Source organism: Pezoporus flaviventris, unplaced genomic scaffold (genome assembly GCF_033815535.1).
Source record: "Pezoporus flaviventris isolate CSIRO_AGI_PZ_B2104156 unplaced genomic scaffold, CSIRO_AGI_Pfla_v1 ptg000002l, whole genome shotgun sequence".
Lineage (NCBI taxonomy): Eukaryota > Metazoa > Chordata > Aves > Psittaciformes > Psittacidae > Pezoporus > Pezoporus flaviventris.
Genome location: NW_026892550.1, coordinates 27,025,203 through 27,050,898, shown reverse-complemented (window position 1 = coordinate 27,050,898; position 25,696 = coordinate 27,025,203). Strand labels below are relative to the sequence as shown.

Genomic DNA, 25,696 nt, shown 5'->3' with positions numbered 1-25,696 from the left:
AGCCAAAGACTTTACCGGTGACTCACATTGCAATTAGTGGAGAGAACATGTCTAAGTCTGTCACAAAACCATCAGAGGTATTATCTTCTGTACCTGTTACTCTGTCATATGCCCACTGAGTCCTGTAACTGCTCCCCCCACCCCAGTTCACTGAATCATAATTGTTCATCTCGGACTTGCATTTTAGACCTTAGAGCAAAGACTGTTCCCATCAAATGGTTGTCTCTTTTCCATGACAAAGCTATGCTTTCAATACTGTTTGCTGCTACATCTCCAGTTATCTCAATGTTGTCTCTTAAGGTTTTCTTAGAGGAAGCCATCACACTTTCTTTGTTGTGGGTTTGGGTTTTTTTAGTAGCTAACAGTGCTCAGCATTAAAATGTGATGATAACCTGTCCCTGTCTTTCCTTCTTTTGTCCTGATCCTTCATTTTCATTTATACTAACGTTTCTTCAGTCTTCTGTTTTATTTTTCCTGTTTGCTTGCTTGTTTCTCACCTTTCCTCTTTAAACATTTCCTTCCTGAGCAAACAGTAATAATGAATCTGGGATTTTCTTTCTTATTTTCTTATTTTTCTTAGCCAGTGTAGCCACTCAGGTCTGGGAAAGAGAAGAAAATTACATACTGGTTTTGAAAATTCTATCGATTACTTTTTTAGAAATCTATATGATAGGCTTTTTTTTAATCTTTTTCTCTCCTCTGTAGCTGATACCTTGATTTATCTTGTAGTTTTATTGTTTCTTTGGCATGTTAACTTTCTTCAGTCTGTGGAAGTTAAAGCCTTTGTTGAATTACTGGAGCAAAATGGTGCTTCTTCTGAACTAATATATGTTTGTAAAAAGAAAAGGAAAAATTTCTCAAGCAAGGGGCTGTTGTAGTTTAAAATAATATTAGTCTGATGGTACATCAAACTCAAGCACCAGATATTTAATTAGTCAAAATATAGGTGAAAAAAAGAATCATAGAAGGATTCCTACGGTTATTACCATCTGTAAGGTTTTTATTAATATATATTTTCTGAAGTATTCTATTTGAAATTTTGTACAAACTATCATCCAGGAAATGCTATAAAATACTATTTTGTATAGCTGGACAAGTGAAATCCTGAAATGAAATTTCAAAGTCTATTTCAGTAGCTCTATAGAAAGTCTGAAACTGGCTGTTTTGTGATTTTTGTCCATCAATCCCCTCTTTCTTTTTCTGTGAAATCTGCAGTAGGAAAATTCCATTTTACTATTCATTCAATCCATATCTTACTTATTTTAGGAAAAATACACTCAGAAAACTCTGCTTTAGTCTGAAAGAAAAGTGGGTTTATGCAATATTTTTACATCTATTGCAAAGAAACAATTTTTCAATTCCAAAACCAGCTGCAGCCGATATGAAAACACTTCTATGGTTTGTCTTTTAAAACTTCCGTGAAAAGAAACTTTGTTTTAGAACAACATATGTCTAAGCACAAGTCCTCCCTATGTGGAGTCAATGGCAGAACTCTACTTGAGTTCCGCAGAAGAAATTTTATTCTCATCTTCAGCCACACTGGTTTTGTGTTCACTCCTTTAGAATTATTTAGTAATCTCCCAGTAGAATTTTATGGGCATGTATTCTAGGATGATTATTTCAGAATGTTATCATTGGAATATCTTATTAACTTCATCCTTCATCTCTTCCCTTTTCTCCTAGTCCTTTTTTTTTTTTTAAACAGTAATTAGGGTCATAATAGATTATAAGACACTCAAATGGGAACTGTACATTTCTCTCCAGAGTGCTTAACAGAGTGCGACCTCAGATCTCTCCAGACCTTCTGGATGCTCGTAAAATCTGCTTTAAGGTTTTATAAAGTTTCTCTACTAGACTTATTTTTTAATAGTGGTATCATTTATTTATTTCTTTCAGGCTATGCCAGTTATTTCAGAGAAGGAGAAAGCTGGTGAGTAAATATTTACTTGTTTTCTCATTTTGTTTTATTTGTTTTGTGGAATACAGTGCTACTTATCTAAGTGAGAAAATACAGGCTTCAGCTCCAGGGTTTTCGACATGCAGGGTTACAGACCTGACAAATGTCTGTGTAAACTGGTCTGTTGTTTCCTGAATAGGGTATTTTCTTTCGGGAAAGCAATCCAGCTTTCTGTATGATACTAATGAAAATATTTGAAACTATCCTACGAAGTAGCCAGTTAAATGGCAGCTGCCTCTTTTGTATGTCAGTCTTCCTCTAGGTACTTACTTGTTAGTTGGTGTTAAAATCTGTTTTGATTTATTTGATGTCTCGATTAACAGATGTGGATGCCAATGGGTTTGTTGAAGTCAGTGGAATTTGATGACTTACTGTGAAATTTCCAGTCTGTCTTCAAGTATGTCAGGAAATTTCAGTTATCTGGAGTATTTCATTGGAAATAATTTTTTTTTTTTTTTTTTTGCTAAGTTCTTCCAGAATATTGAAAGGTTTTTTTCCTGTTCTTTTCTGTTATATGTTTTCTGCATAGGATGCATGCTTTGGTATCGGTGTGTGAAATCTAGTAGTGATTGTCTACTGGACATTGTCAAATGGGTGAATTGTTGTGACACCCTAGTGAGCACTTCACTTGGCACTGTAGATCTCTAGAATCTCTGTTGGTTTCTTCATAATTTATTTGAAGTGATTGTTACTACAGTACCTTAAATATGGCTTGAAAAATAGCTCAAAATATCCAAATGTCACCTGGCATTCTGATTTATGTCTGATTTTTGTTGGTGACATTTTCTTGCATTATCCTATTTCAGATTATTTTTCTCATTTTGCTTATTAAGGTGGCGGGACAGGTTAAAAAGGATAAAAAAAAAAGGGGGTTTGAGAGAAAAGCCATAGTGCTAATCTGTACTGTAAAAGCTATGGAGCTGGCTGGTCAGGATGTTGTTATTTTAGCTGTTGAACTTCATAAATAATTCTCAAACTGTGACCCATATTTAATAAGCATTTTCTTTATAGACTTCACAAGTGGTATTTATTGGTATTTCTTTTTCTGAGGGAGTTCATATTTGGCCACGTCCTTTAAATTATTTCCAAACATGTAAACCAATTAAACTGCGCCTACCATTTGCACCTTATCTCAAATATTTTGTGAAGCAGCCATGAAGTATTGCGGGGTTGTGTACATCTTTAGCAGTTATGTACCATACAAGATGAAAAACTATCTGAAAGTCATTAAAAAATCTTCAGGGCATAGAGATATAATGACCCCAGTTTTATGCTAGAGGAATAGAGTTGCAATGAGTGTTTGCCATAGCTAATGGCTTGTAAAATCAGAAATAAAACTCAAAGATCCATGCTTGTTTTTCAGTGCCAAAACTACCTATCTTGTCAATGTTATGATGGTTTGAACTAAATGTATTTTTGAAATACATTTTGTAACCTGTACATATGTATATGAATCTGACCTTTCTTCCTCCTCGGACTTCAGCGCTGTCTTCAGTATTTGTAGAGGTTTAACCACACTGTGTTATCAATATTATTCTCAGACTAAATCCAACACACAGCACCATACCAGCTACTAGGAAAAAAAAAAATAATTCTATCCCAGCTAAAACCAGGACTACATTATATTTATTACTGTAAATATTAAGTGGAACTTGATGCCATGCAGAGTCAGATTGCTGACATTTCCATGTACATGAGCACAAGCTAGACTGTGAATGGAATGTGGTTGCCTTTTAATCAGTTTTGTCTTTTGTTTAACTCTTCACAGGTCAGGAGCTCATGAAGCTCATGGCTTTTTGGAAATACTAAGCAGGCATTAGGAAAATGATTATTTAAATCAGGCCTATTGACTGAAGTCACTAGGTTCTAGGGGTAGTTAGTGCTATTTGTTTTTCAGATGTGAATGGAGCTCGAGTTGGACATTCTGGTCTCATGTTTTCAGTTTTACTAGTCATTTAATCACTGCTGCTTACACTTCAACAGAGAAACAATATTTCATAAGACTCATGAATGCCAAAGCCAGAAGCGTGGAAGCCTTCAAAAAGAATATAGCATATTTGCATGTCTTCTTTAAGAGAACAAAATAGACAATAAGTTTTTTATTTGTACATAACAACAATCTCTTTTTAGTTTATATTATTAGAAAGGGACAAAAATATATTACAGAATACTACAGACAAATAGGAGTTGTTTATTTTACTACTGAAAATGCTAGTAAGACAATAGGTAAAGAGACTGGATAGCATTGCTTTAAAATTAAAATTTGATTACAAATGCACTCAAAATGTCTAGTCAAACGTTATATCATTTTGAAAACTTGAAGTAATAATTTCTTGTAGCTTTCCTTCTTTCCTACTTGAGATTACTTGGTTTCATCTGAAAGTGGAATGAAAAATACAAGAAAGTAGAAAGGCTGTTATTTCAATGTATCTGGTTCAGAAATTCTATATACATAAATAAAATCCTGTTTTTACAAGACTTTGTTCTGTAGACTCAGATACCTTGATATTCTCAAATGCTTTTCCTATAGGCAAACAAACATTTAGATCTTTAAATGGACTAAGCTTCTCAAGTAGTTTAGAAGTTCACACATTACTGATTATGTTCATAGCAGTTGCTAATTCTTGAAATTAATTTTTTTCTCAATTTTATGTATTTTCCAACACACAATAAATTCTGACTACATCAAATACAAACTTTCAGATGGAGTACTTAAAAAAAACACGCACATGCTATTTTTAGATTTAGAGCAAAACCAAATATTATCTGAAAACATTGCTACTTTTGTCAATAACTCAAATTGCATAACCATTTTTTTTGTTGATTGTTTGGGGGGTTTTACAGTGGAAAGCGCAGTAAAGTCTGCAATTGCAGAGTCCCTTTGGCAAAAATCTATAAATGATCACTATTGAGGAGAACATCAGTTATGACTATGTAAACTATTGCTTCAATTTGTGTGAATTAGGGCATTGCAAAAGACATACTTTGGCATCAGCTATTTCTGAGAAATGCATTTTTAAGAAGTCTCAGTGCTTTTGACATTTCTGGCAATGATGAAAAAAAATCTTTCAAAAGAATTTTTTTTAAGGTAGAAGTTAAGATCAAGAAACATGCACAGTCAGGGAAAAAAATGGCTCTAGCCTAGAGATGACTTTGGGTTGGGGGTGTTGGCTCCTAAATCAGGAATGCAGGCCAGCAACCAGTTTCAAAAGACTGTTTTATTCAGATCCATCCATCTTTCTTTGAGTAATTTATATATTCCAATGTCTTTACATACCTTGCTGACTAGTTTTCATTCTTCAGTTCTGTCCATGATCTATGAAAAAAATTGAGGGACAGAGGGTTCATCTCACCTCTCAATAATGAAGATGTCTCTGTTAGTGGTGTTAACTTCATTTATAATCTAAAAATAATCAGCATATGAACATTTGGTTTATCTGGCTGTTGTCAGCATTTGGTTTACTGATAATCGCATATGAACATTTGGTTCACCTGGCTATTATCAGCATTTGTTTACATGATGTCATGAATAGTGTTGGGTAACTCTCCATTAAATGTAGAGTCAAGATAGCTTGTAGCATATATACCTATATTCAGTACAATGAACCAGTGTGTGGTTCTTAACAGAGGGCTAGCTTTAGTTTCTGGAGCAGTGTTCCCAAAACAAAGGTGAAATGACTATAAGTCAACATTAGAAGTATTGCCTAAGTCTCTTTGCAGACCTACTTCATGATTTCCCAATTTATCCTCAAATATCTGTAGGGAATAGTGAACTCTATTTGTGACTTAAAAACATTGCTACAACAGAACCAGCGGGTGAGGTAGAGTGAATATCCACATCTGGTCAAGGAGTAGCGCAGCTTATTTCTCTTGAGGTGGTGAAAATATGTTTTATCACATAAACACAGCAGAAGGTTTAGTCTAGCCCTAAACAAGTATTACATAAATATTAACACCAATGCTCAATGTTATAATAAATACATTTTTCCTGTGTATAAAACACACATGCCCTGTGTTATTTAGGTTGCACACACATTTAGAAGAGTTGCAGCTCTAAAAATAAAATTAGGGGTGTTTAAATCATTGAGTACTAGATATTATTTATTAGGCACAAACTTGGATCAGTTAAAAAACACAAAACACATGACTTGATATAAAAAAGCAAGGGACACTATTCATCCATAGCAGTAAAAATTCCCTAGCAGAACAGCAAGCGAGCATGCTTTTAAGAACTCTAATGATTCTGTGAAAATATGCCCTCTTGCTTTATAAGGAAGTTATTATTAAAGTTATAATATGGAAAAATTATCATTAAAGCTATCATATGGAAAAAGTGCACAACCTTTTTGGGTAAATCTCAATACTTTCTCTAACCCTAGTAAGTTAGAGAGGTCTACTTCAGCACAAATAAAAGTGTAAGTCTGGCATGGAGTAGAACAGATTTCAAAGCCCATTTATCATCTGTGTTTTGGTGATCAGCAAGCAAGCAAGAGGATAAACTATTTAGAACAGTCAAAGACAACAGCTTCATTGGATCTCTGGCCAATGTAGTGTTTGAAAACTCCCCAGTGTTAGCATTACTATATGGACCGAGCAGTGAACAAGTCTTGTTTTTCCTGCATCTCCTCTAGATTTCTGGTAAAAGTATTATTTAGTGTACAAGCTCAATGTCCTTTTGTGTTAATTGCCCTGATTGCCTTTGATTCACAAGGAAGACAAATACAAAGATGATTAAAAGGACCTTAAAGCAAAGGTATTTCCTCTCACAGACTCTTAATTGTCGGTGTGAGGCAGTGGAGGACACTTGGTGCTCGGCCCCATGGGGAGATGAACTGCAGAACAGGAGGTGATGAAGTAATGACAAGGTGGGTCGGGCCCATCTGTGAGAACTCACAGCAGGAAAACCTTGAAAACCCATCAGTGACATGTTCACTGTCATTAAACAAGGCACATAAAAGACCAGCTGCTTGGCACAGTAGGTAGACATCTTTTAATGTGACTTAATTTGAGTGCTATTCAAAAAGGAAAAAAATAAAACCTCCACTAGATTTTACAAACACTATATGTACAACACTAGATCCAGAGAAATCAACTCGTTCTATGAGCTGTGTCCACTGGATTCTCTGTTTTCATAAAGTCATTAAAGGTTCATCCACAAAGAGCTTTTTTTGAACCTAGAGCAAGCATTAAAAAAATTAATGTGATTGGCTACAGGATTATCAGTTTCCACATAAACTGGGGAGAAATACAAGTTAATTGGCACATTTATTTGTTTTTTGGCTGCTTTATAATATTTGTAGCCAGTATTCTAGAATAAACTGGGCAAAACAAATTGTTCTTTTTGTGAGTATTGTGTAACTGGCTTTAGTAGAACTATGTTATTAATGTTTTTATGAAACCTTAGTATGAAGTACCAGTTCCTAGCTAGGTGATCTTTCTATTACTGTTGATGTTGCAACAGTTATAAAATTTGTTTTAGCTGAGTGTTTGCTTTCTAAATAAAAATGTCAGGTGAGCACTCACTTCAATCTGTCATACTAAAAAACAGTTACAGAAACTGCCAGAATATGCATGCATGTCTGCCAAGCACTAATAGATGCGAATAGATATATTTTTATTCCACTGTTATTTATTTCATTACTAGAAAAAAAGGTCTGTGATGCCAGTAGGTACCAAAAGCTGACATTTCATCTAAGATTCGTGACGATGTTTAGGTGTTTGGTTGTCTTTATTTTTTCTAAATGCAGTAAAATAGCTGATGTCATGATTTTTGGTATTTGATTTTTAGTGGCTTACTGACCACACACTACTGTAGCTGTTCTTCTGAATAAATTATTTCACTTCTAAAAGTAACATTCACTGCATGCATGTGAGTATAAACACATAAACTTTAAAATGCACGTAGCGCTGTGATAAACCAAAATCTTAATTAACGGTAGATCCTGGGTCTGCAGATTTCCTCTGAAAGTCCACTTAAAACCATGCTAAAAGCACTGGAAGCAGGATGGTCCCCAAAACTCCTCACAATTGTATATAACTTTCTTGAGTCTTAAAAAATGAAGAGTAGGGCCAGATAGTCTGAATGCGCTCTGAGAGGGGAGGCAGCAGTGGAGACCATTGAAGGTCACAAACATTTAGGTTTCATACCAGAACAGGAAAACAAGTGTTTTCTGAAAGTCTAAAACAAATTCTATTGCATTCCATTGCATAATAATAAAGCACATCAGAAGTATCAGAGAAGTAGCAAAGCCTCTTCTACATTCTCAAATTCTTACATATTTGACCAGCTGCTGTTTCTTATCCCACCTGCATTAGTATAGTCCATCAGTATAGACCCACTTTTATACTTCTGTGGAAGAGCTTTTTAAATCAAAATATGATGTAGTTATTTTCAAAGGCTCTTTTTTTTTTTTTTTCTTTAACATAGTCTCATCTATTCTGATCTTTAGCAAAGCTCAACTGAATTATTTTAGGTTAATGACAAGGATAGGTCATTATTTTTACATCACATTGGTCCATCATCATGCACTTTAATGCTTTTGTACCTATGATATTTTTCTAGATACTTTGATTGTCTTAATTGTGGAGAAGACTTTAAATATTTCCTCAACAAATATTCAAATGTTGATATTCACTTTAGAGAAAACAGGTAGTGCTTCAGTGTCTTGTATTCGTGTGGTGAGGAACTGAGTTTTGATTTCTTTGCTGGTTTGCCATCTTTTCTTCAATCCTGTAATAGAATTCCTTATTCTAATCAACATATTTCCCTGGTAGAAATAAAGATATATATAGTGTCAGCTGAATGATTACTGCTGCCAGCCATCTTCTAAATCTTTCTGCTCTTTTCTGTCCAGTCCAGTGTGGTTTTAAGGCAATATATAATTGCCTTATTAAGGCAAGTTATTTTCATCCCAGAAACTATGTGATTAGGAAAAAAACAAGCTTTAGTATTGAAGTATTTTAAGCATATTTTGATATTAACAATATAAATTTCATCATAGACTGATGTATGTTAAGAATGTCTCTCATAACATACTTTATCACCTCTTAGTGAAATATAGTTAAACAAAAGATAACTCAGGGTAAAGCTTTTAAAAGAGACTTTTGAAGGTCCTTTCTCCAGCCTCCTGCTCACACAGCACCAGCCCTGAGGTCAGACAAGTTTGCTCAGGATTATCCACTTCAGTCTTGAAAACCAACAAGGATGGAGCCTGTGCAACCTCTGTAAGTTACCTATTTCACTACTCTACTGTCCCCATGGAGAAGACAGTTTTCCTCATATCCAGTCTGACCCTTTCTGTTTTCAGTTTATGACTGTTGTATCTTGTCAGTCTCACATGCACAATGTGAAAAGCCCACCTCCATCTCCTTGTTGCCCTCCCATGAGGTCCTGGGGAGCTGCTGGTAGGACTCAAGAAACAACCTCTGCAGGCTGAACGAGTCCTGCAGACTCAGCTCGCAGGTCAATTGATATAGACACTGTGGGTGGCCCTCTGCTAGCCTTGTCCCCTTTTATTGGTGTCTGGCTTGTATTGGGAGGATCCTGAAATTGAACTCAGTATTGCAGATGTGGTCTAACAAGCAATGAATAGAGGGAAATAATCCCTTCCTTCCACCTACAGGCCATGCTTTTATTGATACAACTCAGGATGCTGCCAGCCGTCTTTGCTGCCAGGGCATGCTGCTGACTCATGAGGAGCTTGCTATCTGCCAAGACTCCAGGGACTTTTCCACAGAGCTGCTCTCCAGCCAGTTTTTTATCATTTATTTATCCACCCTTCCAGACTGTAAAATCCCAACTTGCAAACAAAAATATTGTGGGAAAAAATGTTTCATGATTGAGTTCTTTGCTGTCAAAATAGAAAATGGAAGAGAAAGGTTATGAATTTGTTACTTTCAGCAAATTCAATTTAGTATCATAACTAATTACAGAGTGCTCACATTTTAGAACACCACCATACAGACTGTAAGCTGGTACACAGTGTATTCTGCCTAGCATCAAATATTTAATCTTAATCAAGTTGCTTTTCAGTATAAAGTTAGTTACGAGTTACACAGTGGTTTAGTAGCATGTATATAACCCACCCCAAGTTACCTCCTAAAAGAGGTAGTCCTTGATCAAAAAATAGCTTTTAAATCAAAGCAAACATGAACAAGTTGTTCTTCCTTTCCTTTTTCAGCTAAAAAAAAGAATAACAGAGAACGGTGATAACCAATTAAGCAAGTTATTTCTAGCCTAGTTTTGTTTGGACTGATTTCACAGTGAAGACTTAGCTGATTCAGAGGAAATATAAGTTAGTTCATTTTTTCCTTATTGATACTGACATATAATCATTAGTCCATGATTTCCAAAATAGTGCTGTGGCTGTTGATTTCAAAATCAGGTGATGGGCTTTCTTGTTCAGTGTCCAAAAATAGAGTTAGCTTCTGAAAAGCTGAGGAACCAAATTTTAAATTTACATTGGGCTACATTTCTGTAGTTATTTAGGTACCTGAGGGTGAAAAAGAAGCTCTCTGTTGTGACACATGCTAATTGTGCACCAATTCCCAGTAAAAGTTACCTCTGAGCAGTACAATCTGCACATGGCACAGAATTGTAAAAGTACCTAGTCACTTCTGAAAAATTTAGTAAGCTCTTCTTTACTACTTTGCCTTCCTAGACAACATTCAAAACATCTGTACGAACATATTATGCTCCTGTGTTCACGTTTGAAAACAGGACTTGGACTGCAAAGTTGTCTCAGAGTTCTTGAACGAAAGAGCTAAATAATTTTAAGTCATCTTTAATATGAAGAGCTTAGAGTACTTAAGAAAGTGTGGTGAGATAACATTTCTCTTTTTAAATCTGTTGAAACAGAAGGGTAAGAAATGTTTTCAGTCCCAGATCACCTAGGACATGGGCTTTACTCCACAAAGCCAGAACAGGGTTTTGTTGTTTATATATTTTAGATACTTACATGCATGCTTTAAACTCCTGTCTTATTAGAATAAAAATCTCCTTTTCACAAATCCTTAGGGAAAAGAGAGAGCTCTTTGATGTTTGATGAGGAGGCATGCTTATTTACATTCCTCTAGGGACATGTTGAAAACTCAGGTGAAAGACACTCGAAAGCACACTTGGGATTAGGCATACCTGGAGGGAAAAGGTCTTCCTGATGTGGAATCATCCTTGGCAGCACAATGATAGGGCTGTATGTAACTGCAGTGTCACAAGTTGCTCAGGGTGTGTTTTTTTTTCCTTGTCAAACTTGTGACTTGTGCTCTGAATGCTTTCTGGTACAGCAACTGATACTTGCAAATTGCTGTATCTGCTTGTAGTATGTTCAGCCTGAGAGACTATTATCTTTTATTGTCAAAACCCTAACCATATCTGACAAAAGGTGGTTTTCATTATCTTGAAGATTTTGAAATACCTTGTCATACCTAGTCATCAAGTATAGACATTGTCTCAAATCTCTTCTGCAAATATTCTTGTAAAACTAGGTTGGTTTTGCACGTATTGGGAAGTGGCAATCAAATCAAATGCTGATTCTCCAGTATATGGTAGATGCCATTGATCTTTAAAATGCACTAGTGTACAATTTTTATATGCAAAATCACTCCATTAGCTCATGCAATTGCTTTATTGTCATCTTCAGTCTACCTGTGTGTTGATTTTGGCTATTAGTGAATCTCCCCTCCATGACACTTTAGGAAAGAATCAGATAACTGAATGAATTGTTGGTTAATTCATAAGTATTACAAACGAAGAAAGAACTGAAAATGAAGTTTATTGATAGACACAACTGCCAAATAGCCTATAAGCTATAAGTCTGCAAGAAGTTATCCCTGCAAGTAATTATTCCAGTCACATGAGTTTGGACTAAGCTAGTTTGCTAAATCTGAGTCTAAGATGATTTCTCTGAAAGTTTCTGTGAATCAATAGCCTTTTTTGTTCATTTAGTAGGTATTAACTTAAAGCCCAATCTATAGTGGATTCAGTTGCACCTTCTGCTTCATGTTGGCGTAAAAGAAAGGGAGATATTTGATAACCAATTTCAGAGCGCTAGTCAGGTACATCAAATCTCAGTGGCTGCCTATAACCAGAATTGAAAGACTAAGAGGGAAGACTTTTGTGAAGGATTTATCTATCAATTGACTTACATGGGCCACTGTTTACAGAACAAAGCCCATGCCTAGGCTAGAAAGATTTTGGTCTTGTAACAGCCATGGGAAGCTCTTGAAGCAAGGAAGAAACTCCAGAAAGCTTGGAGAGTGCCAAAGACTTATTTTGGTGTTATAGCTCATGCTAACTCTTTGAGTGGAATAAGGTTGTTTTTTGTCAGTTCAAGTGTGTCAGTAGCAGCCCGGCTCTATTTCATGTTCATAACTGGTATACCTGCTCTTGCAAAACTTTAAAATGTCAGTTTTATCAGGCATATTTTCATCATTATGAGAGCATTTGTGGCTGAAAAATTATTGGATATTTGAAAGAGACATGTGGGAATAATCATAAAATCATAGAAGAGTTTGGGTTGGAAGGGACTTTCTAAGGTCATCTAGTTTTAGTTTTCCTAAAATTTCTTTTATCCTTTTAAAGGAAGATCTCAGACTTTTTTGCACCATGAATCCAGACTAATGTTTGTAGGAAAAATGGCTTTAGCAGCCATTGCAGGATCAGACAATAGCAGTGGGTGAAGCAGAAAACAGTGTTTCTGGCACACAAATTACAGTAGGATTCACTGCTAGCTTGGAAATGATACTGGTTTTTCAGTCAGGGATTTAATACCTGCCATTGATTCCAACATTAACAATTTTTTGCACCCCATCTCTTTTATTTTTTTGTTTCCCAGTACAAAATTTTTCTATGTTTGATTACTCTGTGTTGATAACCATATGACGTTTGTGTGTGATTGCTTGTCTGTTCCTGTAGAAGAATGAAAGGACATCAAATAAAGGTGGCAGATTCAAAACAAATAGGGGGAGGCACTTCGTGCAATCTAGAGCTAAAGTATGAGGCTCCATGCCTCAGTATATTGTGGATGTTAAGGTTTTACATGCATTCAATTGCACCTTCTGCTGTAGGTTTAGAAAGTCTAGACAAACTAATGACAGAGAAATTTATTAGTATGACCTCAATGAAATTAATGACAGTCTTACCACTGATTTATTATAAGATTTATCCAAATCATAACTTTCTATGTACCAATTCGAAATTTAACCAAGATGTCAAACTGGTATTGCAATATTTCCAGTGAATAAGTCACTATCCAAACATTGAATTACTTTTTCATGTGTCAGAAATGGTATTTTGTAATAGAAATGTAATGAATATTCAGCCTTAATATGTACACTGAATATATTTTTATTACATGAGTTTCTTATGTTTTGCAAGAGGCATGCATTTCATCCAGGAAACAGTATGAACTATTCATCATCAAGCTAAGAATACTACATTACTTGTAGCAACAAAAACACAGACATAGCCAAAGACCATATTAGAAACTGTAAAGATATATATGTTACAGTTGTAATCAAAACTTGGCATCATTTTGTTATTAATGGACAGTGAAAAACTAACCAAGAATGGTTCCAATATAAGAAGTTGCTACATATAATAACTTTTTGCAGTACATTTCAAAGGCATTTCCGGAGAGGCAATGTATGCAACATTAGACAAACTAAGAGGAATAAGAAACAGACATCTATTCATAAAGCAAATCTAGATAAAAATCTTCACCAAAGTAAATTGCATATAGTTATATTAAAAGACTGAGAGATAAGAAATGAACCACACTTCTTTTTTTTTCCCTCAGAATAATCATTATAGCTTAAGTAAGTTAAGCTAACTCTGCTGATCCATAGCAAGAATTCCACATCTGGAAAATCTTTGCTACATCTGTGTTGGGGTTTCATGCTTTTTGGTGCTTTGTTCACCAGTTCCCATGACTCTGACTTAAACCTCTCTCTTATTTTCTTAAGTGCATTCCAGTTCAACTAAAGATGTAGTGATTATTTCATTTCCTGAGATCTTATTTAAGCTTCTTTACCTGTTTTCCTTAAACAAAGCAAAATAAACCTTTAAAAATAAAGCAACATAGAAAAGGGCAAAGTATCTTTGCAGCATTCTGCGGTATGAACAGTCATTTTAATAGACTGAAGTGAGACGGAGAATTTTTATTGTCAAAGATAACAGACAAGTGAATATGTTGTTACTGTAGACTTCCAGTGGTGTTTAGCAAGTACCAGAAAGAAAAAATACTAGGTGAGACACACTCCAGCATCAAAACTCCTTCTCTGCCACATACCATGCAATAACAGCACTGCACAGGATCTGAATTGTATTGGACAAACCAATACAGTGCAGACAACCAGAAGAGAGTTGTCTCCTATATTTCCTTATTGTTGTTTCTTATATAGAACTACACGGCTACTTCTGTGTTCTTTCCTTTCTCCAAGACATAGATTTAGAAACCCAATTATGATGAAAACAAAGTACCACAACCAAAGTACTTCCCAAAACTAGGAGTTTCCTCTCTGAAAAGAGCTCTGGGCCATCACACTATTTGTTTCATTTGTACTTTCAGAAGAATGTATAAGCCAAATAATAATTAAATTTGGAGTGCACACATCAGCAATCAGTCATCAAGGATAAAAGGGCATCTGTTTTAAGAACTCATTCACACAGCAGCATCTAAACAAACTAAATAGGACCTGGGCTCAAGTGCTGGCATAGAGTTACCCCACTTGTTCACTTATTATCATGCTTCCTGTTGTAGTTTTGGCCCATGCCATCTAGCAGTTTTCTAGACAAGACACATGAACAGCTTGGGAGATAGTATGGACAAGGGACACTTTGCAACTAGAAGTGGTAGGAGACTCAGCATTACTTTCATTGTGTGGTCTTGATCAAAAATATCAGATTCATTCATTCTGATATCCTTTGTCTACCACTGACTTCTCCAGGTTCAGTCCTTGCTTAGAGGATTCAAGTATGAATTTACGAGCATGCCACTTTCTCAGTGGAAAGAGCTTTGGCCTCTTGCTACCCATATATAGTTTGGGAAGCGCAAACCTCTTGTAATGCATGGAAAATATGCCTTCTAGGATAAAGTTTTGAACTGCTGCTTTCACCTAACTCTTCTCTCTGCTTTTGTTCCTTCTGACATACTATCTTCAAGGTTTTCTGTTTGAACTTTTACTGAAAAAAGAAATTCTGGAAATTAAATCTTTTGCTTACAGGCAAATGGGCCTGGTTATTCTGTACTTTTGCCTTTTAATTGTTAGCTTTCATGCAACAGTATGAAACTGTTCATAAACAGTATGAACTGTTCAGGAAAAAACAGCATGCCAGAAAATGAGCTGTCGTGCTGCTCTGCTAGGCATACCTGGAAAGTGGGATGCAAATGACTTTCATCTTTCTTTATGCTTCCTTAAACTGCAGGGGTATAATCCCTGGCATAACTGTAAAGAAGAGGTGCAACAGTTAGCACCCTGGCAGGCAGTAGTGGCTGTTCCAGTTTATGCTCCCTATAGAGCAGCAATTTCTAACCAGAGGTTGCTCTTCCAGTGCTCCCCCTCCTCTGGGACCAGCCTGTTGAATGGAGATGTACTGAGCCACACTGCTCATGTATCAGTACCAAGTGTATTTTTGGATAGCATGCTGAGTTCGTAGTAGGTGTAAGTGTGGAAGTCACTGTAGCCATAATTATAGCCTGAATACCAAATTGTTATCAGCAACCTAAATACAAATTGATGAAAGGGAGAAAACCTTACATCTGCGTGACTGAGGGTAAAGAAGCTTAGGGGCAGGGCTCCGTCCCAAGCCTATCAGCACCGAGCAAGCATTGGCTAACCAATGTCCTCACGCAGCAGGAGTCAGGATTTGCTTTTATTCCTAATGGGCCTTTGAACAGCAGATCTCACTGATAAGAATCAGCAGATGTCATTGATTAAGTCAAGTGACTGTCAAGCAACTCAAAGGCATAATACCCTCCTGAGCCTGCAGCAATTAGACACTTACGCGTTCATAAAACAGTCCTTAAAAATGCAAGTGTTCTTTATTCTGAGCAACTCTGGTTTATGGCTATAAATAGCACATATTTTGGAGTACACTTTTATCACAGTACTAGGATATCCTCTTTCTTCACAGCCTGTAGCAAGACATGTTCTGATCATTGTAAAAAAAAAAAAAAAAAGAAAGATTTGTTAAATATTGATGTTTACTACTGTTTTTTTTAATTATTAGAGAAAACAGCAGTTGTAAATCATAGTGGGGATTTAGGTGTGATGTAGTTTAATTCATGAAGTGTTAATTGCCTTCATATTTCATCATTTAAAAGGTTAAGTTCCTTAAGCAAGAAAAAGGGGATTCATATTCCCAGACAAAAAAGCTCAAACAAACCCTACATAAAGGTGGAGAACATGTGTCAACTGACCTTACGTGTCTGTAGTTGAGGGATAAAATACATTTCAGAAGAGCAGTTATCACCAAACTAAAATTTACAAGCTGCCAAAATTTAAATTAAGGGTTATTCTTAAAGGACATCCAAATAGATTAAAGTAAGAAAACCAAAGAGGCATAATTCTGCCCTCCAGTGATGTTAGAAAATGGGTATACTTTCATGATTAATTTATCATTATGTCTAATATCTGATTATAGTTAACTGATTTTGAAGGTGCAATTCTTTTTCTTTCCTTCATTGCTTGCTTGGATCTCTTGAGAGAAAGGCAGTGCTTAACTTGCAGACCAAAATCAGTAAATCACATCTTACCCTGAGAGAACACATGCTACTCTGTAACTTAGACTTCAGTGCTTCATGTTGAGAGCTGTATAAACTCATGGGGGAATATGCCAAACCTTATAGGCTATCAATTCATTTTTAATGAGACTTGGTTAAGTTTCCTATGCACCCTTCTAATTTATACTGGGTATTTTGGAACTTTCTGGATTTAGTACCAATATGACTTTTTACTAAAAACAGGGACTCCATTCCCAATTTTAACATGATTTATGAGGGTTCAGATGGATACCACTTCATGCCCTTCAGACTCTGCTTCTCTCCAAGTCTTCACTGTCTTACTGTCTTCACTGACCTAACCTAAACATCTCCTGAGAGTGTTTACTGCACTTTCCCGAGGAAGACCTCTATAGCTTCAAGCCGCCAGGTTCAGACCTGGCCCCAACCTCTGGCCATGAATTCATGTCTTCATTCTAAGCAGCAGTTTACTTATTCTAAAGCACCTAAAGTTTTTGAATAAGCCAACCAGTTTTTCATAGTATGTGGGCTATTATTTTTTAATAATGTTCTTTTTTGCTTGATTACACAGAAAACACAAAAATAACAAATCTGACTTTTTTTTTTTTTCTTGTAGCGGTTTCCTGACTTTTGTCATATATGCTTCTGGCTTAGGTTCAGTCGTCTTGAGTAGCTTAGGCTTTTACTGTAGGTCATGTTATGTCACTTGAATGGGAAAGTCTTTCCAACTAATTTTCCAGAGCATTTTCCTAGTCATAGCACAATCAACAGAATGAAATGACTCAGTATATGATAACCTGTCAAACTAAGTTCATCTCTATCATCTTCTGCTAAAGCTTTCTTGACACCTATTCAACAATACATTTCCTTCATAGTTCTTGTTTGATAAATTTGCATTCCTTCAGCCTTTTCTCACCAACAGGAAAGAAATCTAGTTCCCCCAGTGCTTTTTTGCCATGAAATGACTACGCCAAAAGAGTTGACCATAAAGCAAATTTAGAGTCTGAAACAGAGCCTGGAATGAAACTGTCTTATTCAGTAGCCCCTCCAAGGACTCACAAGCCATGTGCACATCCTTCTGTTAGCATATACAGCAGCCAATACAGTATACTGTTCCTTGTAAAGTGTATGTCTTAGCTCAGTATGGTTGTATTCCTTGTCTTCTTTTCCTGTATGCTTTTAAAATATTTGTTTCCTTGTTCTTGTAAAATGCTCATTCTACATGAACCATTATCTCGTATTTCACAACAAAGAGCTACCCAATTGCAGAACAAAGCAGACTTTCAGCGGGAATTGAATATTTTCACCATGTTCTTACTGTGTCTTTACTTCATTTTTCATCTCTTGGCATTACAGCAGTCAGCTGTAGTATGCTCAGCCACCTATATGAAAGCTACCTACCTGAAATATTGACAGGGATGTGAATGTCCCAGAGTTGTAGTAACTGTTTAGCTGTGGATTTTGACTTGGATTTGTGTTCAAATGCATGCTGTCAATTTTTAAACAGGATTTATAGCCTGGCTTACAGTTCAGGCAATAATTCCTGGTTTTCACTGTGAGTGAATCTGCTATGCTTGCAAAATACGTAGTCTTTTTCATGTATTCTGGGGCCAGATTGTGATTCACCTTTGCACACATAGATTGAAATTTGTAATTGCCTGAAAGAGAGCTTTGTGTTGAAGGTGAGTCACAGTGCTGCTTCCACAAGAGTATTTCACTGCCTTCTAAATTCAGGAATTCAAGCATTTGCTGTAAACTGCATCACTGAAATGATTCACATTAAGACTATCTATTTTTCAACCAATGTGGTTTTAGTGAGCTGGCTTTCAGCAAGCTGTGCAAGCAGTTGCCTCAGTACCAAATGAGAGAACAGTCTGGCGTAGCAAGGGACACAGACAAAAAAAACTATGAAGACAGAAATGAGGTATTTCCTGCAGCAGTGATTTAGACAGATTAAGACAGGCATAGAGAATTTGGCATAGAAAACATAATTAAATACTAAGAAGATGCTATTCTTACTGGCCTAGGATTAGAACTTTAAGTGGTCACACAGCCATTCAGAAGCTACAACAGTCTCTAGTATTTAGCAGCAGTGATGGAGGGAGACCCTTCAGAGATTTGAGACTGCTGGAGACTGCAGACTAAACATCCTCCCTTCTACCCTTGTGTTTGCTGTGCTGCTGTGCTCATGAGGTACATGCATGAGCTGCATAGCCACCCTCATATGGACTTGCCTGATAGAAGATATGTGACTTGCCTTGGTTCTTCTGGGTCTTTCTCACCCATGCAGCTTCCATTGCATTAGTCCCCTAATCTGTTCCTGCTGAACTGAATTTTTTGTGGCTCCTTTAGCACTTCCAAAATTATGTCATACATTCACAATGCAAACTGTGTCTTTACGTAGACTGTTGATACATTACCATGCTCTGGTCCTTCCTTTTCTTGCCAAGGGCTACTGTTCCTAACAGAGGTCCTCACCATTAACATCTTTTATTTCCTGCCAGGAGTATAAAGATCATGTAACCTCCATGCAGAGAGAGCTCTGCTGGGAACTGTAAAAGCAGTGTGTGTTTACAGTAACACTAGACACCATTTCAGAACAAGTCAGCATTTCTTGCCCAACAGGAATCCAGAGCATCGGTTCTCAGGGAAGGAGAAGCAGAATGGACCTAAGGTCAGCATGTGCTTGCTGTTAACACACAGTTCAGTTCTTTATTTCAAGCTTCAGCCTCACACTTACCTAGCCTTTTTTTGAGCTTCCTTGCTTGGTAGATATTAGGAGTTAGCAGCTGGTCTCCCATTAATTTTCTAAGAGAGCTCCTCTTTGGTGTGATCGTCATCGATAAGTTAAATATAGTAATTGTAAAAGTTTGCGTGTCCTTCTCAGTGTTCTACACATTAATACTCCTCTTTACACAGCACACACAACAATGTGAAGGTCACAAGGAGAAAAAGTCCCTTTTTCCTTAAAATTATGCAGAAACTTCTAACTTCCTGTCGTGGTTTAAACCCAGCCAGACAGCTTGTTCACTCACTTCCCCCCCTTCTTGCCCTCCCCCTACTCCCAGAGGGACGGAGAGGAGAATCAAAAGAATGCAACTCCCACGGGTTGAGATAAGAACAGTTTAGTAACTAAGGTATAACACAAATCACTACTGCTACCACCAATAATAACAACAATAAAGGAAATAACAAGGGAAGAAAATACAACACCTCACCACCAGCTGACTGATAACTCGCCCTGCCCCCCCCCCAGCCCAACCAAGCACTGACCAATACCTCCTCCAACCCTGCAGTCCTAGCCCTTCTGGGTAACTCCCAGTTACCTCCTGGGCATGACGTGCTGTGGTATGGAATACCTCTTTGGTCAGGTGTCCTGTCTCTGCGTCCTCCTGGCTTTCCCTCCTTCCTGGCAAAGCATGAGGCTCACAAAGTCCTTGGCCAAACCAAAACATTGTTATCAGCTCTGTTCCCAGGCCGAAAGTCAAAACACAGCACTGCACCAGCTACCAAGAAGGAGAAAAATGACTGCTACTGCTGAACCCAGGACACTTCCAGAACATGAAGTTTTGCAACAAACATGAAGTTAGATGTGACAAGTAAGCAGGGCATTTATGGAAGAACTTTAAGAAATTACTATATTCAAAAAACTGTAGGTAACCTAAACTAGCTTCCTTGGTAAAATAGAAAAGATTTCATTTAGGATATATTTACTTTGTGCTGCCTCTTCGAGAGAAAATAATAAAAATTCTGAAAATCAAAGTATGCAGAGGGTTTTGGTGAGATATATGCTCAATATTTCATAGGTAAGTATAACTATATATAGACCATGCTTTGGTTAGCAATCAGTAGTACTTTACCACATTGTAGCAAGGGCATGTGCAGAGCTGTGTAAAATGTGTATTAAGATTTTAATTTCAAATCAGAGTAAAAACACATTTTTTCAGCTGTCTTCTCACTTTCAATGCATGGTAAGCTTTAAAAAAACATGATTCCCCTAGATGAAGACTAATAAAAGGTCTTTAACCTTGCAAGCCCAAAATCCAGGATCTAACTCATGTATCTTTGATCTAAATTGTTTATTAATATCTGTCAAGGACATATCTGAGAGCTTTTTTTAAAGTTTATTTAATCCTAGCTTCCAGAATTTATTGTTCAGCAATTTAATTGTCCAGATGCTGAAATCAGTTCTTATGTAGGGGAGGTTTTCAATATCAGATAACTAGGTTGTACAGGTTGAAATAAGGTTAATTAGTAACTGTATTTAATCCTATTAATTGAAACTCACAGCTGTCATGACTTTGTAGAGACAGAGCCTTTCAAAGCTTGTTTAATATTGAAGGACTTATATTAAAACCTGTTTTTTTAATTTTCCGTTTGGTTTTTCTTATGCATTTTCATATACAGTATAGACTTAACCTTTGACCTTTTGAAATACATTTGTGTTACCTCTGACTTTTATGACCAGTTAGCCAAGTTCAAATTTTTATCAGTACACTGACAGTTATCAACTCTCGATCTCAAAAAAGCAGGTAGAATCAATTTATTTAAGAAGAGAAAAAAAGTAGAAGAGTATACTTATTTGTCACAAGAGTACAAAATTCTCTCCTATAACTTATGGTGGAAGTTTTCATTGAACGTAAAGAAGTATATTATTTGGCCCATATACGTAATCTTTTTTAGTACATGACTGAAGGTTAATATGTTTGGATTGAAAAAACACCATCCTTTCATATCCTCTTCTAAAAAACTTTAATGTTTCTCTTTAATTTGGCTCATTATGTATAAAGTGTTAAAGATCATCACTGACATGAAAAAATAATCTCCTGGTTTTCCTTGAAATGTGACATAAAGACACTTATTCTATCATAGTGCCTTCAGAAAGCTGCCAATGTGAGCAAACAGGGCTGAGATGATTTAGCCATGAGAAAGCATTCAATGGATTTCTGCTGTTTCTCTTAACCTTTTGGTTATAAGGCTGAAGTTTTGATGGGAAAAATTTTATGTCTGAATAGCAGGTCCTTTTTCAAAGGAAAGGAGTAGCAGGTAATCAAGGTGGTGTGAAAATTCTGGAGCAAAGCAAATCTACTTTCATGGTCTGTTCTTTCAAAAGAGGATATGAACTATGATACTGATATATGCTTCCTATAGTATTGTATTCTGCTCAATTATCGTATTAAATCTTGCTATTTCAATTTTGATCTTGCTAAATACTACGTTTAAATATACATTATATTGAGGACTTGATAGCTGATACATTCATCCTTCTGGTTTACATCCGCACAGTTTTTATTCCTTGATTTTGTACTCACATATCTTATTTTGTCCTTATAATATAAGGATAATTTCCAAAGATTAATTACTTTTGAGGAAAATATACTTACAAACACAACACCCTCTTCAATGTCAGGTCAGTGTTTTGAAACATTGTACCACCTTAAACACTTCTACTCTTTTCTTAGTGTGCGCACGCTTTAAATACTTGCAGGTTGTTATCATTACTCTCCCCTTGCATTATTAGCTCCCATTTGGCTAAGCAGAACATGTTTTAATCTTTCCTCATAAATCAAAATCTCCAGACCCTTAATCATTTATGTTGCTGTTATCTGAATTCCTTCAAAACTTGCTGACATCTTCGTGGTACTGGAGAGGATAAAACGACATGCTGCATTCAAGAAGGGATTCATATGTGTCAAATAGAGTTTATCTGGTTGTTCTTTATGGAAATAATGAGAATGTAAATGATATTTTTTTCTTCTAATATGTAGGTGAGCAAAATAGTTAATATTATGATTAAAGCATCAGGAATAGTTAAAGAAGAAATGCCATGTATTTTACCATACTTTTCAGTCAAACATTTCCATATCTGTTCATTGTGATACTTTTAGAATCATAGAATAGAATCATAGAATAGTTAGGGTTGGAAAGGAGCCTAAGATCATCCAGTTCCAACCCCCCTGCCATGGGCAGGGACACCTTACACTAAACCATGTCACACAAGGCCTCATCCAGCCTGGCCTTGAACACTGCCAGGGATGGAGCATTCACAACCTCCCTGGGCAACCCATTCCAGTGCCTCACCACCCTAACAGGAAAGAATTTCCTCCTTATATCCAATCTAAACTTGCCCTGTTTAACCCATTACCCCTTGTCTTGTCACTACAGTCCCTAATGAAGAGTCCCTCCCCAGCATCCCTATAGGCCCCCTTCAGATACTGGAAGGCTGCTATGAGGTCTCCACGCAGCCTTCTCTTCTCCAGGCTGAACAGCCCAAACTTTCTCAGCCTGTCTTCATACGGGAGCTGCTCTATTTCCCTAATCATCCTTGTGGCCCTTCTCTGTACTTGTTCCAACAGTTCCATGTCCTTTTCATGTTGAGGACACCAGAACTGCACACAATACTCCAAATGAGGTCTCACAAGAGCAAAGGGGCAGGATCACCTCCTTCGACCTGCTGGTCATGCTCCTTTTGATGCAGCCCAGGATACGGTTGGCTTTCTGGGCTGTGAGCGCACACTGCCGGCTCATGGTCATTTTCTCATCAACACCCCCAAGTCTTTCTCCACAGGGCTGCTCTGAATCTCTTCTCTGCCCAACCTGTAGCTGTGCCTGGAATTGCTCCAACCCAGGTGTAGGACCTTGCACTTGGCATGGTTAAACTTCATGAGGTTGGCATCAGCCCACCTCACAAGTGTGTCAAGGTCCCTCTGGATGGCATTCCTTCCCTCCAGCGTATCAACCGAACCACACAGCTTGGTGTCATCGGCAAACTTGCTGAGGGAGCACTCAATCCCACCGTCCATGTCAGTGATAAAGATGTTAAACAAGGCCGGTCCCAACACCGATCCCTGAGGGATGCCACTCGTTACTGGTCTCCAGCTGAACATTGAGCCATTGACCACAACTGTTTGTGTGCGGCCATCCAGCCAGTTCTTTATCCACCAAGTGATCCACCTATCAAATTGATGTTGCTTCAATTTAGAGACAAGGATGTCGTGTGGAACAGTGCTTTACACAAGTCCAGGTAGATGACATCAACTGCTCTACCCCTGTCCATCAGTTCTGTAGCCCCATCATAGAAGGCCACCAAGCTGGTCAGGCAGGATTTCCCCTTAGTGAAGCCATGCTGGCTGTCACCAAGCACCTTGTTGATTTTCATGTGCCTTAGCATGCCTTCCAGGGGAATCTGCTCCCAGATTTTGCCAGGCACAGAGGTGAGACTGACTGGTCTGTAATTCCCTGGATCAACCATTATTATTTTTAAATATCGCTTTTAAAATTATTACTTTAACCTGTCAGTCTCACATGTGAGCTTTGTATTCTTGTTTATTTGCTTCTTCAACTTCTTTGTGGAGTGTTTTATTCCCATCTTCCAATTACCATATTTTCCCTGGGATCTTCTACATCATCTACTCATAAATATAATCTTTCCATTGTTTCACCAGCTCTTTAACTGTTTCCCTCACCCCTTCTTTTATGAAGTACTTAAAGAAACATTTTTACTTACTTTGTTCTAGTGTACATAAAGATTTGTAAGTACACTTTCCATTTATGTGTTGCTGTTGCTATTTTAGATATCCACATTTTTTCAAGGCATAATTTTGTTTATTCCAGAGCCATTAGTATCTTGCATTGGACCTGAGTGCGCAACTTGTGTTTCCTATTTTCTTAAAGAATGTATAAATTCAGTATTCTAATGATGTCTCTGAAAAGTTTAAGTTCACAGAAAATAAACAGAGTTTCAAGTTCTCCTATGTAGCCCACTTTATCACTTAGATATCTTTTTAACAAATGGCTACAGTATTTTCAGACTGAAGGAGACCACAGCAGGTAATCTTAATTTCAGACCCAGTTCAATGGGAATGCCAACATATATCTCTTACTTTTCAAAATAATTACTTGATTTGACAGTAAAACAATATCACACCAGATACAGAGCTATAGCAAAACCCAGGTCAGGGTGCCAGCCCTACAAACACAGCATAAGGTTCACATTTTCACCTTCCTTTTGAGTCTGTGAAGTGCACAGTTTGCTAAACATATAATAATGGAATGCCCTCCTAAAATGATTTAGGGGAACTCCACATCTAGTAGCTAGTCTCAGGTCCTAAAAGTTAGAAAGAATACTGCTGTATCCTGCCAGCCTCCTGGTCCCAAAACCAGCTAGTACAAACTCACTGTTCTTCCCAGCCAGCTCCTAATGCCAGTGTTGTAACCTTGACTCTAATTAGAGATTTTCCATGCTCTATAGTGATGCTCCAGAGGGCAGATATGCCATGTCTAAAACCAGATGCCAGCAGGAACAGCAAAGTTCATGCAGAAGCAATTTTGGCTGATTAGCTGCAAAGTAAATCAGGTAAAGATATGAAGAAATACAATTCCTAGAATAGCAAATCAGAGTGCCTCATTCAAACCTCATTTAGTAGCATTGCTAACTTCATGGAGTAAATATGAAACATTAACATCTAAAAATAACTAGCTGGAGTTCTAGATTTCCTTTGTAAATGTTTAAGGTATGCTGTGCACATTTGTTATTCACAAAGGCTTTATTATGGATAACAGAATGTATCTTTCAGTTATGATGACTGCTTTAATCTTCAAATAATTACGTTTGACACTCTCCACAAAGTTTTAACTTGCATCTGTGATACATTAAGCTTACAAAAGGTGAAATGAAATATTACATTCTTTATCTCTTAAAGATTGGGCATTAGAACTTGTAACCAACAGTTAGATTGTTAGACTGCAAGACTTCAGTTGAAATAGAAAACTCCAGAAGGTATGCTACAAAATAACATGCAACACTTAGGGGAATATCGCAGTTTTTTCTTTTTTATTAATATATATGTATAACTGTAGCCAATATGCTGAAGAAAAAAAAATAATAATCATCTGTTTGGTGCAAAGACAATTATGTTTATTCCACTCCATTAAAGCAGGACATAAGGAAAGCTCTCACTAGCTATGTGATAGCTGAATTTAAAATGCCAAATGGAGGAAT

General features: G+C 36.9%; 1 protein-coding gene and 1 long non-coding RNA gene across 3 annotated transcripts in view; one reads left to right on the top strand and one right to left on the bottom strand.

Annotated features, from left to right (window-relative positions):
• Positions 1-5,609, bottom strand: part of LOC133279426 (uncharacterized) — a 59,277-nt gene extending 53,668 nt beyond the window's left edge. The window contains exons 1-3 of the long non-coding RNA XR_009746888.1: positions 5,450-5,609; positions 5,235-5,310; positions 498-599 (exon numbers count right to left, since the gene is read on the bottom strand). This is a non-coding gene — a long non-coding RNA (uncharacterized LOC133279426). The remainder of the gene's footprint in view (positions 1-497; positions 600-5,234; positions 5,311-5,449) is intronic.
• The window catches only part of DLC1 (DLC1 Rho GTPase activating protein), a 229,439-nt gene that overhangs the window by 91,631 nt on the left and 112,112 nt on the right, over positions 1-25,696 (top strand). For both annotated transcript variants that reach the window (XM_061473094.1, XM_061473086.1), the window contains one exon: positions 1,897-1,930. In XM_061473094.1, coding sequence (XP_061329078.1) covers positions 1,897-1,930 — 34 coding nt within the window. The remainder of the gene's footprint in view (positions 1-1,896; positions 1,931-25,696) is intronic.